The 13,233-nt window shown below is 41.4% G+C and overlaps 1 protein-coding gene across 1 annotated transcript in view; it reads left to right on the forward strand.

Moving 5' to 3' along the window:
- zcchc24 (zinc finger, CCHC domain containing 24) overlaps positions 1-13,233 on the forward strand; it is a 39,387-nt gene that overhangs the window by 567 nt on the left and 25,587 nt on the right. Inside the window, exon 2 of the mRNA XM_006783802.2 lies at positions 2,865-3,065. Within this exon, the coding sequence (XP_006783865.1) occupies positions 2,865-3,065 (201 nt within the window). The remainder of the gene's footprint in view (positions 1-2,864; positions 3,066-13,233) is intronic.

The raw sequence follows: 13,233 nt of genomic DNA on the forward strand, positions 1-13,233 counted from the left end.
TTAGGGAGAGTTGGACGGTGTTAGTGTTGTTTGTCTGAGCAGCAAATGTTTTAGCATGCAGGTTGCAACATGGGCTATTCTGGTATAACCGCCATGATATTTTTAATATGGACAAAAACCTAAAATAGTCCGATGAAATAAACGTTTTTGGTGGGGCTACTTTGCTCTATTGCTATGTGCAGATCTAAGTGTTTTACATAATATAAAACGATTGTGTAGGCTTCTGTGTATATGATTGCAATACTAGAAGAGAAAAATACACCAGAAATACTCAGTAAATATGTCACTCACCCACTCATGGATTAAATACTTATGTTAAAATTAAAATTAATGTGCGATCTTTCAAGATCTAAATATCACACAGCTCATTTCCCTCCCCCAGATGACATGATTACACATGAAGAGGTCTGCTTTCAGCATATTTATAAGTTATGGCTCAAAGTTAATGTGGTGAGGAAAATATGTTTTAATCAGAGAGGCAGGAGATGGAAATAGATCCCCCCCACCCTCTGCACGCCTCTGTCTGGAGAGAGCAGGCCACTGCAGCCCCTTGCTGAGGTCTGCTGTCTCTGACTCCTTCAAATAGACCAGGTTGTGCAAACAACATCAGTCCTTGTTTACATATTCTCTATTTTTGTGCCTCCAAGTAATTTTAGTGAACCAACATGCTGATAATGTGTGCAGGGTGCAAATCTGATACCCCATAGTGCACTCTGTGCAAAAGTGACCCCTCCATCTCTCCCGCATACAGAAAATGATCACACAGCGTGGGCAGAAAGGCAGTGTTACAATAAATAAAATTACACAGTGAGCAGCATTGATTGCACGGCAGCCTAGTTTCTTAGATCTCTGTTCAAGTGACGCTATGTGTTGGAAACTTTAGTAGTGGATGGATGGTGTAGTCACCATCTAGAGCCAGTGTTCATTATAATGGTGGCAACCGCAGGGGGCTTTTGAAGTCACTTAACACGTAAAGTCATCTGAAAATTGGGCGTTTATACATTACACGCAATTGTGTAATGCCATAAGAGTATAAAGTGTTTCAAAGTGAGGGAACACACATAGAGTCTGGAAATGGTTTAAAGGGTGGAGGGAGGGGGAGATTTTGCAACTTTCTATACCGGCCAAGCCAAGCAAAACAAACCACTGCAGAGATTTGATGATGAGATGATTAATGCGAAATGTGGTTGTTTTCACGGTGAAGGATCACACAACAGCCTGCTTGGAGTGAAATTGCGATACAGATTAATGAAGTCGCTGTCGACAGGGCACAAGTCGAGCACGCTTATCGAAGATTCGTCTGCTGATAGCTTTGCTCAAAAGCCTCCTTCACAACCCAGTTGCAGGCAGAAAAGTCCCCCAACATATTTTTACTGTTACTTTAGAAACTATCTGGATTACTCTACCTCTTATCAGTGCACCTTTAAAGTTCCCAGGTGGCACCACAAACCTGGCCTAAAAACAGCAGTGTTTTATTGACCTCCTGCTGTGTGACACCTCATCACCGGACCTGTGAAAACACTCACAGATGTGCTACACTTGTTCTGCCTGTCTTGGGCACACCGTGGCTGGCCATCCCCTCATCTATTGCCACACGGCACAAAACACACAACCTACCAAGGACTAGTCACTCAGTCACGCACGCAAAAATAAACAAACCGTCTCACCCCACCATTAGCAGATGTGTGTGAAATCCGTTTCCTCTGGGCTGACAGTAGGTGGTTTGAAGCCAAACTGAAGAAATGCTCCTAATGTAAACAGAGCAAAGTTTCCTGTTTTTTATTTGTTAAAAATGATTTTGCAAGCTGCAGTAAAACTTAACGCGCACAAATGTGTACATTTCCATTTGGAGGAGGGATGCAGTAGTACACAGAGCTGGAACACGTGCACCAGATGGGGAAACTGAGAAACTACAGAGCTGTAGTGCTTGATTTACAGCAACGACAAGTAATAAATGAACACGGCTCTTAAAGCTGGAGCTGGTTAGCAAGACAATCTTACAGTCTCCAGATAGAGATTTGGCTTTCAGCTCTGGTTAGGTTGCCAAGTGTAAGGTTTCTGTGCCGTGCAACATTTAAAATCAACAGTAACATCATTTCCCAGACACAAGCCTGTGTCCTAAAATGATGCATACCCTTCGGTTATATTAAAGAGTTTATCAGTGGATTTCCACATGCCTACGAACTCTTTGACATCTTTTCTTTTTCTTAAGAGCGGTCACTCCAATACTAAATGTCAGGCCAGATAATTAGTTAGGCTTCTCCTAGGTTAATTACCTAGCTGTATGAATATTTGCTAAAATCAGATTAATTTCACCCAGGGGTCAAATCAGGTCTGTTTCTTCTGGACTGCATTTGAAAAAAGGAAGACATGAACGAAAAGGGAAATAAGGAAAGGCAGGGAGCGCTTTCCCTGTTATTAATATTCAGAGAGCATCTTCTGCGAATTCAGTTGGCCTGGTGGCACGCAACAGTGCATCCTGTGTCTCCGAGCAGACTACAGACTCGGACGGCGGATAGTTTACCACCAGCAGTGCATGGCGTTAATGCTGATGTTCCGCTGGGTGGCCGGGGGAACATGCTTCCCATCTTGTTTACAATGAGTCATACTTTGTCCTGTGTTTCTCTGAGGACATGCGCAGTACTTTTCCAGTTCATGAGCACAGCTGGGCCTCGTGCCAGATGTTCCGAATTTAATGAGCGAAATTATCTTGGAGTTCTTTTTCCGTTTTTTTGTTTACTTTTTCTTTACCTTTTGTACAACAGCAAACAGGACAGGGAGCACATGTAGGAACCTGGTGCGTAATCTAAGCATTTCACGAGAAGCAGAGTTTCTAACAGGCTGTATCTGGTGTTATTTTTCAGGCCTTAAACAACAACGTGTATAAGAACGTGTCTCCCTATGGCTCCCTGAACAATATTGTGGACGGACTCAACTCCCTGACGGACCATTTCTCAGACCTTTCCCTCTCTTCTGAAACAAGAAAACCGAACAAAAGACCCCCACCCAACTACTTGTGCCACCTGTGCTTCAACAAGGGCCACTATATCAAAGACTGCCCTCAGGTGAGACTGTTAACACACACGTATGACATAATCTAGTCATCAGGTGACACAGATGGCTTATAATCACTGTTAAATCTTTCAGTGTGTCTCATTTGCTTAATCTTGACATTAGATTTCTTCATTGACTTTTTATTTGGTTCATACAAACCAATAATGACACTAAAATCTAAGCTTGCTGCAGTCAGTCACTCTCTCCCTCACTCTCTTTCTTTCTTCCTCTCTTTTTGGATCTGGTCTGACCTACTTGTTAAACAGGCTGGCCTCTGTCTTCTGTAGTCATGTGTGTGTGTATGTGTGTGTTTGTCTTGACTGGCAAAACACTGCACAACAAAAAGACTACACGTTATAAGCACATGTTATGTCACTGCGATATTTTTAAACTCCCAAGTCAAAGGTGAAGGGTTTGAATCAGATCATCATGTTGACTGTGTATGAGTAAATAGTGTAAGTGCCATTTTCTGACATGTAGCCACAGTTTTTTATATCCACAGTTGTGCATCCACTTAAACTGTCGCTATTACAGCCACAGTTTAAGTGGGAAATTTCAGTGGGAGCTTTCCTCTCTCTGTTTCCCACTGATCCAGCCTGTTATGATGCGGCTTTTTTTCCCTTTTTTTGGCGAGGCACCATGACAAATCCACCTTGAGGTCTAGTATCGAGGTTACTGGGTACCAGTGTGACAAATGGGGCTCCAGCTGTTGTCAACACCCCTAAACCGTAGCTTGATTTGGAAAAGAAAAGTATTTATATATTTATCCTGCCTGTCTGTCTCTCTGTGAACTATAGCGGAACATAATGTGTGAAAGGAAAAGCTTCATTTGTAGCTGCTGTAGCAAAATTAAAGTGTATTTTCTAGGACTAGACTGTGAAACTGCTATGGTCCGATCTGTCATTATGTTGTTGTGTAGCAGCTTGTAAAGGCAAACTCATGGAGTGCCAAGTGAGCTAATTTTATAGGAAGAACACAAAAGCACCTTCCCTTGGAACTGTGGAGTTTCTGAGTTTTTAGTTGGACCTTACACTCCCTCGTCTTTCAGTTGCCTCCCCCGTTTGTCTCCTCTCCCTTTCCCTGGGTGAGGTGCAACAGCCGAACCCCAGCCCTAAGTTTCTTTTGCATGAAAGTGTAATGAGGAGCAGATGTGAGATTAAAATGCTTTGACTCGCTTTATGACATATGATGACTGGTCTCACGAGGTCTGTATAAGACCAATGTAGTGATGAAATATCTCCTGGGCAGCCCCAAAACTGCAGTGTGTGGGAATTAGATCATCTGCTCACAACTCTTCCTGGAATTTGGTTTTGTACTATATCATGCAACATGTAACGTTTTACCTTCCATCTTCCTTCAACTAATACCGTACATGTGGATGTGAGCAATGATGAAGTGATACTCGGCGCTGGCACAGGTGCACATTAAACAACTCACAATTTAGTGTCTTTAGTACTAAAACCATATCTGCTGTATATTAAGTTTCACTTTACCGTTTCAAGATGAAAAAAGGCTAAACTCTTCCTTTATTAAATAAAACCCCTTTGACAGCAGGGAGCAGTGAAATGAATCTTTCCATTGTGTATGTCAGAAACACCCTCACCCTACTTCTGGTTTGTATTTCAGCTGTTCGTTAAACTGCCAGCAGTAACTCAGAAAGCAGCAAAGTCTCCAAACAGCCTCAACACCTACCATCTCAGTTATTTAGGTCTCTCCTGGGCTTTTCCTCCATAATCTTACCTTCCATTTGTGCTGCATCATTTACACTATTGCCCTCTCACCTGTCACTGCATGCCTAAGCCAAGGATAGTTCTTCCTTATTTAACCAGCTGAAGATCCGAATAATATATGTGACACACAAGCGAGAAGAGCTCTTCTTAAGAGTGCTTGCTTGCCAAGTCTGGTGTCATTCTCTAAACAAGAACTCCTCCTTCTAAATGATCAGTACTCTGTTTTACATTGTGCAGTCGTGTGTTCGTACTAAGAAAGAGATTGTCCTGTTCAGAGAGGCTTTGCCAATGAAAACAGAAGCTCTTGCTTCACCGGGTCCTGCAAAGTTTGTCATCCTAGTTCAGCACAGAGTATTTAAAAGCTTCCTCGTCTACTTCACCTCACCGCCTTTTATTGAGGTGCTTTGTGCTAAGACTGTCAAAGGGTCAAGTAAGTTTCTCCTTTATTTATGATGCTTTCTCTAGCTTTTCTTTATTGTTTTGCTTTTTGAGTATATAGAGGTAGGCCAAAGTGCTAATACATTAATTGAAATTGAAGACACTCTTTTTTTTGTTTTTACATGTTAATATTGGAAACACAGGCAAGGTTTGTGGTTGTGCTGAGAGATTTATTTTTCAGGAAACTTGTAGCTGAGTGAAAGCCACAGGTCTGGCAGCAGCTGCCCAGTGCTGCCTGTCATGGGGACAGAGGTGTTATGTAAACTGGCTTTTATTCGGGAAAATGACGTCGCTCCCCTAGTTATGAGCAGAATGCCTCTCGCTGCCACGCTCTGGCCCCGCTCCAAGATGTCTTCCACTTGCACTCATGATTTGGTTTTGTTTTGAGGACTAATCCTCTCAACAGCTGGCCCCACCTCTGATTTGAGTGATCAGAGTGATGCAGTGACTGACAGGTTTACCAGAGGTAGAAAGATGAACTCATGGAAAGTTTCTTTGCTGTAATGCAGGTTTATGGGTGGGCGGGGGTGGATCTTGCTGTTGTATGTTTTATGTGTGTCTTTGAGCTACGCTGGACTCTCGACTTACAATCCCTCATTCCTGAACATTATGCAACCCCCTGGTCCAGGATCTTCAGTTAGCACTGCACGCTCTTATTCTTCTGAGAAATGCCAGATTGTTGTTGTTGTTGTTGTTTTTTTACTGGGAGAATGCCACAAAAATGTGGTTTCTCATCTCTCATATGAGGTTAACCAAAACTGCTGAACTTTTTGGAGGCATTGTTTGACAATCAGCTGATTGAGAACATTTGGTCTTTTTAAGCAACATTCATTATTTTTCAGGAAAGATGCTTTTTATTTATTTTTTTCTTTTTATGAGTTAAATGCAAAGAGGCAGCTGTGGGTCAAGTGGTAAACTTGTCTACTGACTGCATGGCTGGTGGTTTCTGGCTTCTCTGTCTGTCTCAACACTCAGAACCTAAAGCTTTTCCTGCTCCTTTGGTAGCTTCTTCTTCAGTGGTGTCCACTATAAAAATATGCATTGTGATACATATATTTATATATGCATTAAATATGCATTGACAATTAATTAGTCAGCTTTTGTGGAGTAAAACAGGCTAGCGGTTTGCTCTTGTTTTCACACTTTGTGCTCAGCAGATGTTGCTTTATATCTAACAAACAGATGTGAGCGGTATAGTCTTTTGTTTTAAACAAGAGCTTTTATGCAGCTGTAGCATCAAACCAACTTACATAAGCCTTTGAATTTTCATTGCTTAAATTGCTGATGATGATATAGCCAAAGATGTTGTACAGGTTTGTCTGCAAGAGCACAGTGATCCCTATACAGACCAAAGTTTTTGAACATTGATGATCATTGCCGGCCGCAACATAGTGTGTCATATATTGCTGCTTCTATCTATCCCTCTTTATCAAGCTTTTTTGTTCCCATTTGGACTGTGTTAGTGGGATATCTATGTATTTTAAATATTTCCAGCAGAGTATGACAGAAGATAGAATCAAGCCATTTAATTTACCAAAAGCTTTTGCAGAGGATGCTTCACTCTAAAAGCACAGGCACTAACTTTCCCTCTCACGTCTATGGCTGCCAGTCAGTCGGCAGGCATCTCCACTTGCGTATATCTAATGCAAATCACTGCGATGACGTTTACGCCTCACGTGGCGTGAGTTTCAGCAGGAGTTTGTACTTTGTAACAAATGGTCTCCACGATCTCCCGTAAAAGTGGAGATGAGAGTTGACCTTTGAACCCTGGGCGTCCTCGGAGGCAAAAGAGCAACGTGTGACTTTCCAGAGTGTGTGCTTTCCCGTCAGCCGTGGTGGTAAACATAATGACTTGTCATTACTGCAGCCCGTTTTGTCTACCATAACAAACATCAGTGGTTTTGACAAAACATATTTGCTTTTAAATTTTCCGGCGCTTGCCTCTGACAGAGCGGCGATCCTTTTAGGATTTGGTTGGCAGTCACGCTGAGAGAATTGTGCAATGTTTTTAATGTTTCAGTTTGTTGTTGAATATGTGTGTGTCTGTGATTTGTCAAAAACACACTGCAAATTTGTAATTTACCAGCGTTACATCACTGCACAGAGCTGTGTGTGTTTGCTTCACTTTAGGAAAAACAAGTATTTTAGCCCAGTGTGGGAACACCCAATTTCCTACAGAGTGTAACTCGTATTAAAGCCTTAATCGAATCTGATTCAGGTCTTTAGCCGAGTTTCACCTTTCCAGCATGTGTTATCTCTTCCAGTTAATCTGAGCATGAGGATCTAACGTCTGATCTTTTTGGGGGCAATATTTATTTAACCGAGACTTCAAAAAGACGATATTCAGTACTTATCAATTTAAAATTTTACACTTTTCGCCAAAATTAATTTAACCATTTAACAAGGATGCTAGTTTTTTGGGGGGGTTTACGAGAGGCGGGGCTTTCACGTTTCAGTGGTGGTGTTATTGGTGTGTCAGTTCTAACAGTTAATTTAGAAACTGTTTAGCTTTGTTTGTGCAACTCTGCAGTGCTAAAACAAGAGACTTCATTACATTCTGCTGTTTATGATAGTTTAATCAACACTTCTGCCTTGCAATCCCAAAAATCTGATCATCCCTAAGACTCTCTCAGACATAATATAGCCACTATAATTAGCCCATTTACCCTTTCTATTTCCCTTATAGATTTTATGAGCTGATATCATTTAATTTTGTTAGAGATTTTAATGTAATTTAAATTCCAAGTGCATCAAAACTACACAGATGAATAATTTTGGGTCTTTGTCACCAGAAACAACAATAGAGAGAGTGAATGGGGCCGTTCCTCGCTCCTGTTTATTTTATTCCTCTATGTGGCAAATTTTACAAGGGTTGAATAGAAAGCAGTCTTCTGATCACAGTCACAACTTCATTTGGTCTTTCAAAGATTCACTTTTAACCAGTTAGCATTTTTTCAGGGAACGGTCCCCTGGATACATCCTGAAAGACGTATTGCAGCGGGAGTTCCTGTGGTTGGAACAAGCACAAAGGTGTGGGCTGCCTTAAATAAAATCCAGAAAAAAACAGCTGCTAGTGTAAAACAGCCCAATGGTGGCGAGATCTAAAAGGCTCAAAAGTGTGGCTGCACTTCACTAGAAATAATACTGCCAAAACTGCAACAAGTCCTTTGCATGTTTGGCAAATCTTGTGCACATAGTGTGGCTTTTTCTGTCAGAGCTGTGGGTATGAATATTAACATAAAAGTGTCAGAATAATAGGATGCTGTCACTTCAACAGACTGTTGAAGCCACCAATATAAAGTGTCCCACATATTTAAAGGGCTCTGCACTCCAGCGTCCTATTAAAATTCAACTTTTTCAGTCAGCAGTAAGAAATTCAAGCACAGTCTAAATTCTGGTGTCATGTGCGACTTCTATCTCATATTAACAGCGCCGTCTTAAACCTTTGGCAAAACATTTTGCAACTCTTGTGTTGGAAACATGCTGCGAAATTGTCTAAACTAGCTTTCTATCCTTCTTTGCTATTCAGCCCAGTGCTGATTATTCACTAGTCCAGCAGATTATGTGAGCTTAATGTAGCTGGAGACGTTTGCAGTCTCCCTGGAGGCTAATGTTCCTGCGAGGAGAAAGAACCTACATCTGTCTTTCTGCTTTTCTAATCTATGTTTAACCCACTCTTGCCTGAGTTGAAATATATATATTTTTTAATGAAATACCAGTTTATTGATTTATTCAACATTTGTCATGAGAAAGAGTTTCACATTTTACCCCCACAATCTGCTGTGCCCCAGGGGCAGGTTCTGACACGGCTGCACTTATTTTGCCGGGGCAGGGAGGCAGTTTGGATGTGTCACTGTCATGCCATTCAACACTATTGTGTTTGTCTGGCACAGAGAGGGCATAGTCTGAAAGCTTGAGAAGGGCATAAGAGCCGAGAGACAGCGGACTAGTGAAAGGGGAGCAAGGGCACTTCCTCTAAACGGAAATCAAAGTTAAAAGAATGATAAAAGTGTGGTTTCCTGCCAGCTGGTTTGCGTTCTGTCCAGAAATCCCATTGTTCCTCTCAGTTTTTGCTGAGTCAACAATCACACCACTTCCTGTTTTGGTAACTGTGACACTTAAAACCCGATCTCTGGGACTCCAGCATGCTGTTACATTTGCCGCAGATAGATAAACTCACAGCTGTTTGCAGATTAAATGCTGAAATATGGACGAAGACACGGTGCACCATCTGCTCGCTTTTAGGTGAAGCTAAGCTGCCGTAAAGTCCGTCAGCTTTCTCGCTGGAAATGGATTATGCACGTTGTGTCATTTGATTAGTCCTCCTTTTCACGCTCAGATGAAGGCTACACAGTCTAAATGATGTTGGAGGGCTCCATTAGCTTATTTTTGGATAGTTTCTTATGTAACACTTTTTCCATCACGTTACTGAGCCAGCACTGTAAAATCGAGGCTTCAGATAATAAAAGAAAATAAACAATAATGTGTTCGGAGCTCTTGCTCATCACACTGCTTTATGTAATTGTGTTTTTGCAGCATGAGGGAAACCAGGTCAGCACTCATTTTGGAACCAAGTTTCAGTATCTGTTATGTTATTGTACTAGAGTGAAAAATCCTTTGTAAAATGTGCAGTTTTACCTTTCTACTGGATGTTTAACAGATGGTACTGAATATATAGCGAAATATATACACGGTGGCTATGACAGCAGTGAAGACAGTGTTACAGTTTTTCAACCCCATAATGAGGCCTCGGAAACTCGGGAACAGGATGGTTCACTTTTCACTCAGAGAGAAAGGAGGAATCAGAGGGTCAAAGGTCACATTTTCACTACAGCATGATGTCCTGTTAGCAGACAAGGGCCAAAAGCTCTGTTAGCTCATACTACTCATATTCTTAGGAGTTGTAGTAACACAGATTTATCCAACATCAGTTTATACTCAATAATCCATAACAACATAAAAAAGTTGTTTCGATTTTGTTCTTCTGTGCTTGAAAATGCTAGATTTGCTATTTTTTTTATTTCCTGTTTTTTACAGTATTGGTAACATAATTTGTTTATCTTTGGGGTTTGACTTGTTGGTTAAACAAAGGAAAGCATTTCAAGATGCAGCCTTGTGCTCTTCCCTGTAGAAATTGTCATAGACTCTTCTCATTGGTTAATACACCATGTAGTGTGTGCGAGTCACTTACAGTGATGCTTAATAGCTATTTTGATGCTAAAATTGTGTGATTAGGTTCATTTGGATTAATTTACAGGCTCAAAGAGAGATGTGAAACCCACTTTGTACAGGTAATTTAAATGATGCACCAACAAGCTATTTAACCGTGGTCTTATCTCTCTCTGCTTTAACTCGTTAGTGAGCTGAGAAAGCCATTAAAACCTACCTGAATAAAATATCCACATCATACTGACTTTGGCATTTGTTTTAACTAATTGCTCCTAATTGAGACGATTCATATGGAAAAAAAGACTTTATAAGACTAGGCTGAAGGAGGGGACGGACAAGCAGATGGACGGACAGAGACGCTGTGAGGCTGCAAGTGCTGGCACACTGGACTGAGTTTGGTGTCAAGAGATCAGGGACTGACACTGCTAGCTTTGTATCACACTTGAATGGGCACCTTAGGGAGAGACCGTGGTTCTGAATGGGAGCTATTGGGGAAAACCCTAGCGGTGGGAATGGAGGCTGGTAATTAAGGCAGTCATTGTGTATCTGTAGGATATGCTAGACGGAGAGGTCAGGAAGGCAGGCCTGTATTGTTCCCCCAGCAAGGCCCTCACTTCATCAGAGTAGTGCGTCAGACTCAAGTATGTTTGGAGAGAGCCTTGAATCTTACAGAGAAGAAAAAAGGAGTACAACAACAAACCACACACAGCGAGTCCTATATAGTCTGTTTGTCTATATGTCAACACTTAGGGGCCTCTTCTGTGGTTTTCATTTTCTGACTGTTTTTTGCTCTCTCTGTCATGAAGTTTGGGAGGCTATCCAGAAGCTGCAGCTTTGCCAGGGATCAGGACAGTGTTTGCAGATTAAACTAGAGTTGCGCTCAATAATGGGAAGCCATAGGGGTGTGTGTGTGTATGCATGTGTGCGTGTGCATGATTAGTAAGTTTTAAAAAATGTTTTGCACAAGGTAAAACGAATCAAAAAGATTAAAATAAGAATATAAAGTCACGTGAAGACATAGAGGGGTTATAGCTTCAGAAAGCATGACCTCTAAATAACATTAAGTCATTTATAATATCAGAGATCTGTAATAAATTAAGCATAAAATATAATATTGTGGTTTAATGCTTTTTAATTTATATTTTTTTAAAAACACAATAAAAGCTTCACATCCCTTCAGTATGTGTTACTGAATATAATAAAGATAAAAGATGTTGTATGTTGTTTATTAAAGTAAGAAACCAGGGGAAAAATCATCATCACAAAAAATTAGAAGCTGATTTATGTGAATTTGCAAAAACATTTGGTTGACGAAAGAGTCATTGACGGAATTTTTTTTTTAAAATAATGATTATGTAGTGCACTGATGGACCTCAAATAGCATGAGAAGCAAATATGAATCCTCACATATGAGCAGGTAATATGGTTCAACTAATCAGGCTGCTCTAAATGAAAGTAGTCAAAACGGATATAAAAGAGGACACGGGTTTCTAGGGTATGAAGAACTATGTTTCTGCTTGATTGACTTACTTTTTACCTCTTGTTTACTTATAGATCCAAGGTCTTTACTTTAAAAAATAATCCACATTTCATTTGGAAACTGTCTCTCTCGCCTCTCGCTATCAGTATGTGCTACCCTGTAGTGTGCTGAGACGTTTCTGGCAGGGATGAGGGCTGGGGGAGGTGCGCTATGGGAATGTTTTTACAGGGTGACCCCTGATCTTCCTTCCAGTCACAGCAAAGGCTCCGAAAAGGCCTTGTGTCTCTCTCTCTGCTTTAACACACGCTCGGTCAGGTTAGCAAACCGAAAGACTGGGAGCGAGTGCAGACTCCCTGCTAAACAGATAAGGCTTATCAGGGATGTGTGGTGTCAAATGGATTTTTTTTTCTGTTTCATAGCAGACATTAAAAACCTGTGCCTCTGTGAACAAAGCACACAAACAAAAAACAGTCAAGATATTTTAGTTTTGAGAAGTTATATTGGAAAGAGCCTTTCATAGTCAGAGCATTTAGAAACCATATAGGGCCATAGGTCCAATATAGCATTGCCACCAAGTGACGCTGAGATTAGCAACACACGTGTACGGTATATCCGGCAGAGTGACTCTCAAAAATACAGTCTGCAGAGGAACATGCAAACAAATCCTGCTACGTACAGCAAATGCAGGTGACACATGCAGCATATGCACAGACAGCAGTAGCAAGAACCTCCTCCTGCAAGCAGATGACAATCTTTTGTGCACCTCTGTATGCACCAGTGTGCGACCCAACCTGCTCTTGTCATTCACAGACTGGTAATATAACGCTGCTGTGCAGCTGCACAGCTTGTTGAGTGTTGCGGGGCTGTGGCTACGTCCAAGGCTAGCAGAGGGTAAAGGGGAAATTCACACCCGTGGCCTCACTTATCAAAAGCCCTTAACGCCTAGTTAATATGGCAAATGTAAGTTTAGGAGTAGGGTAAAGTTATATTATGTGTGTGAAATGAGGCGTCTTGCATGTCAAGCAGATCTGTTGATGATCCTGCACCATTGGCTTGAAGCGGGACAGATCCTAAAGCCCAATTGGCTTGTTCTTGTGTTTTCTATGAACTAAGCATGAAGAAAGAGAAAAAGCACCCTGTCTAAACCATCGGCTTTAAAACAACCGCGTGTTACTGGTATAACTCAAAACACCCACATGCTTGGCTATCAGGGGTATTCATTAGTCATCCAGCAACATGTCACTGAGATCCTTTGCCCGATTAGTTGTGGAAATCTAGGAATCTGGGAATGGGGTTTTGGCAGAGAGCGCGCTGGCATCATGATATGCCTCTGCAGCTGTCTTGGACACGAATGACATGGGT

This window comes from Neolamprologus brichardi, chromosome 13, assembly GCF_056152115.1.
Source record: "Neolamprologus brichardi isolate AB-2024 chromosome 13, ASM5615211v1, whole genome shotgun sequence".
Taxonomy (NCBI): Eukaryota; Metazoa; Chordata; class Actinopteri; order Cichliformes; family Cichlidae; genus Neolamprologus; species Neolamprologus brichardi.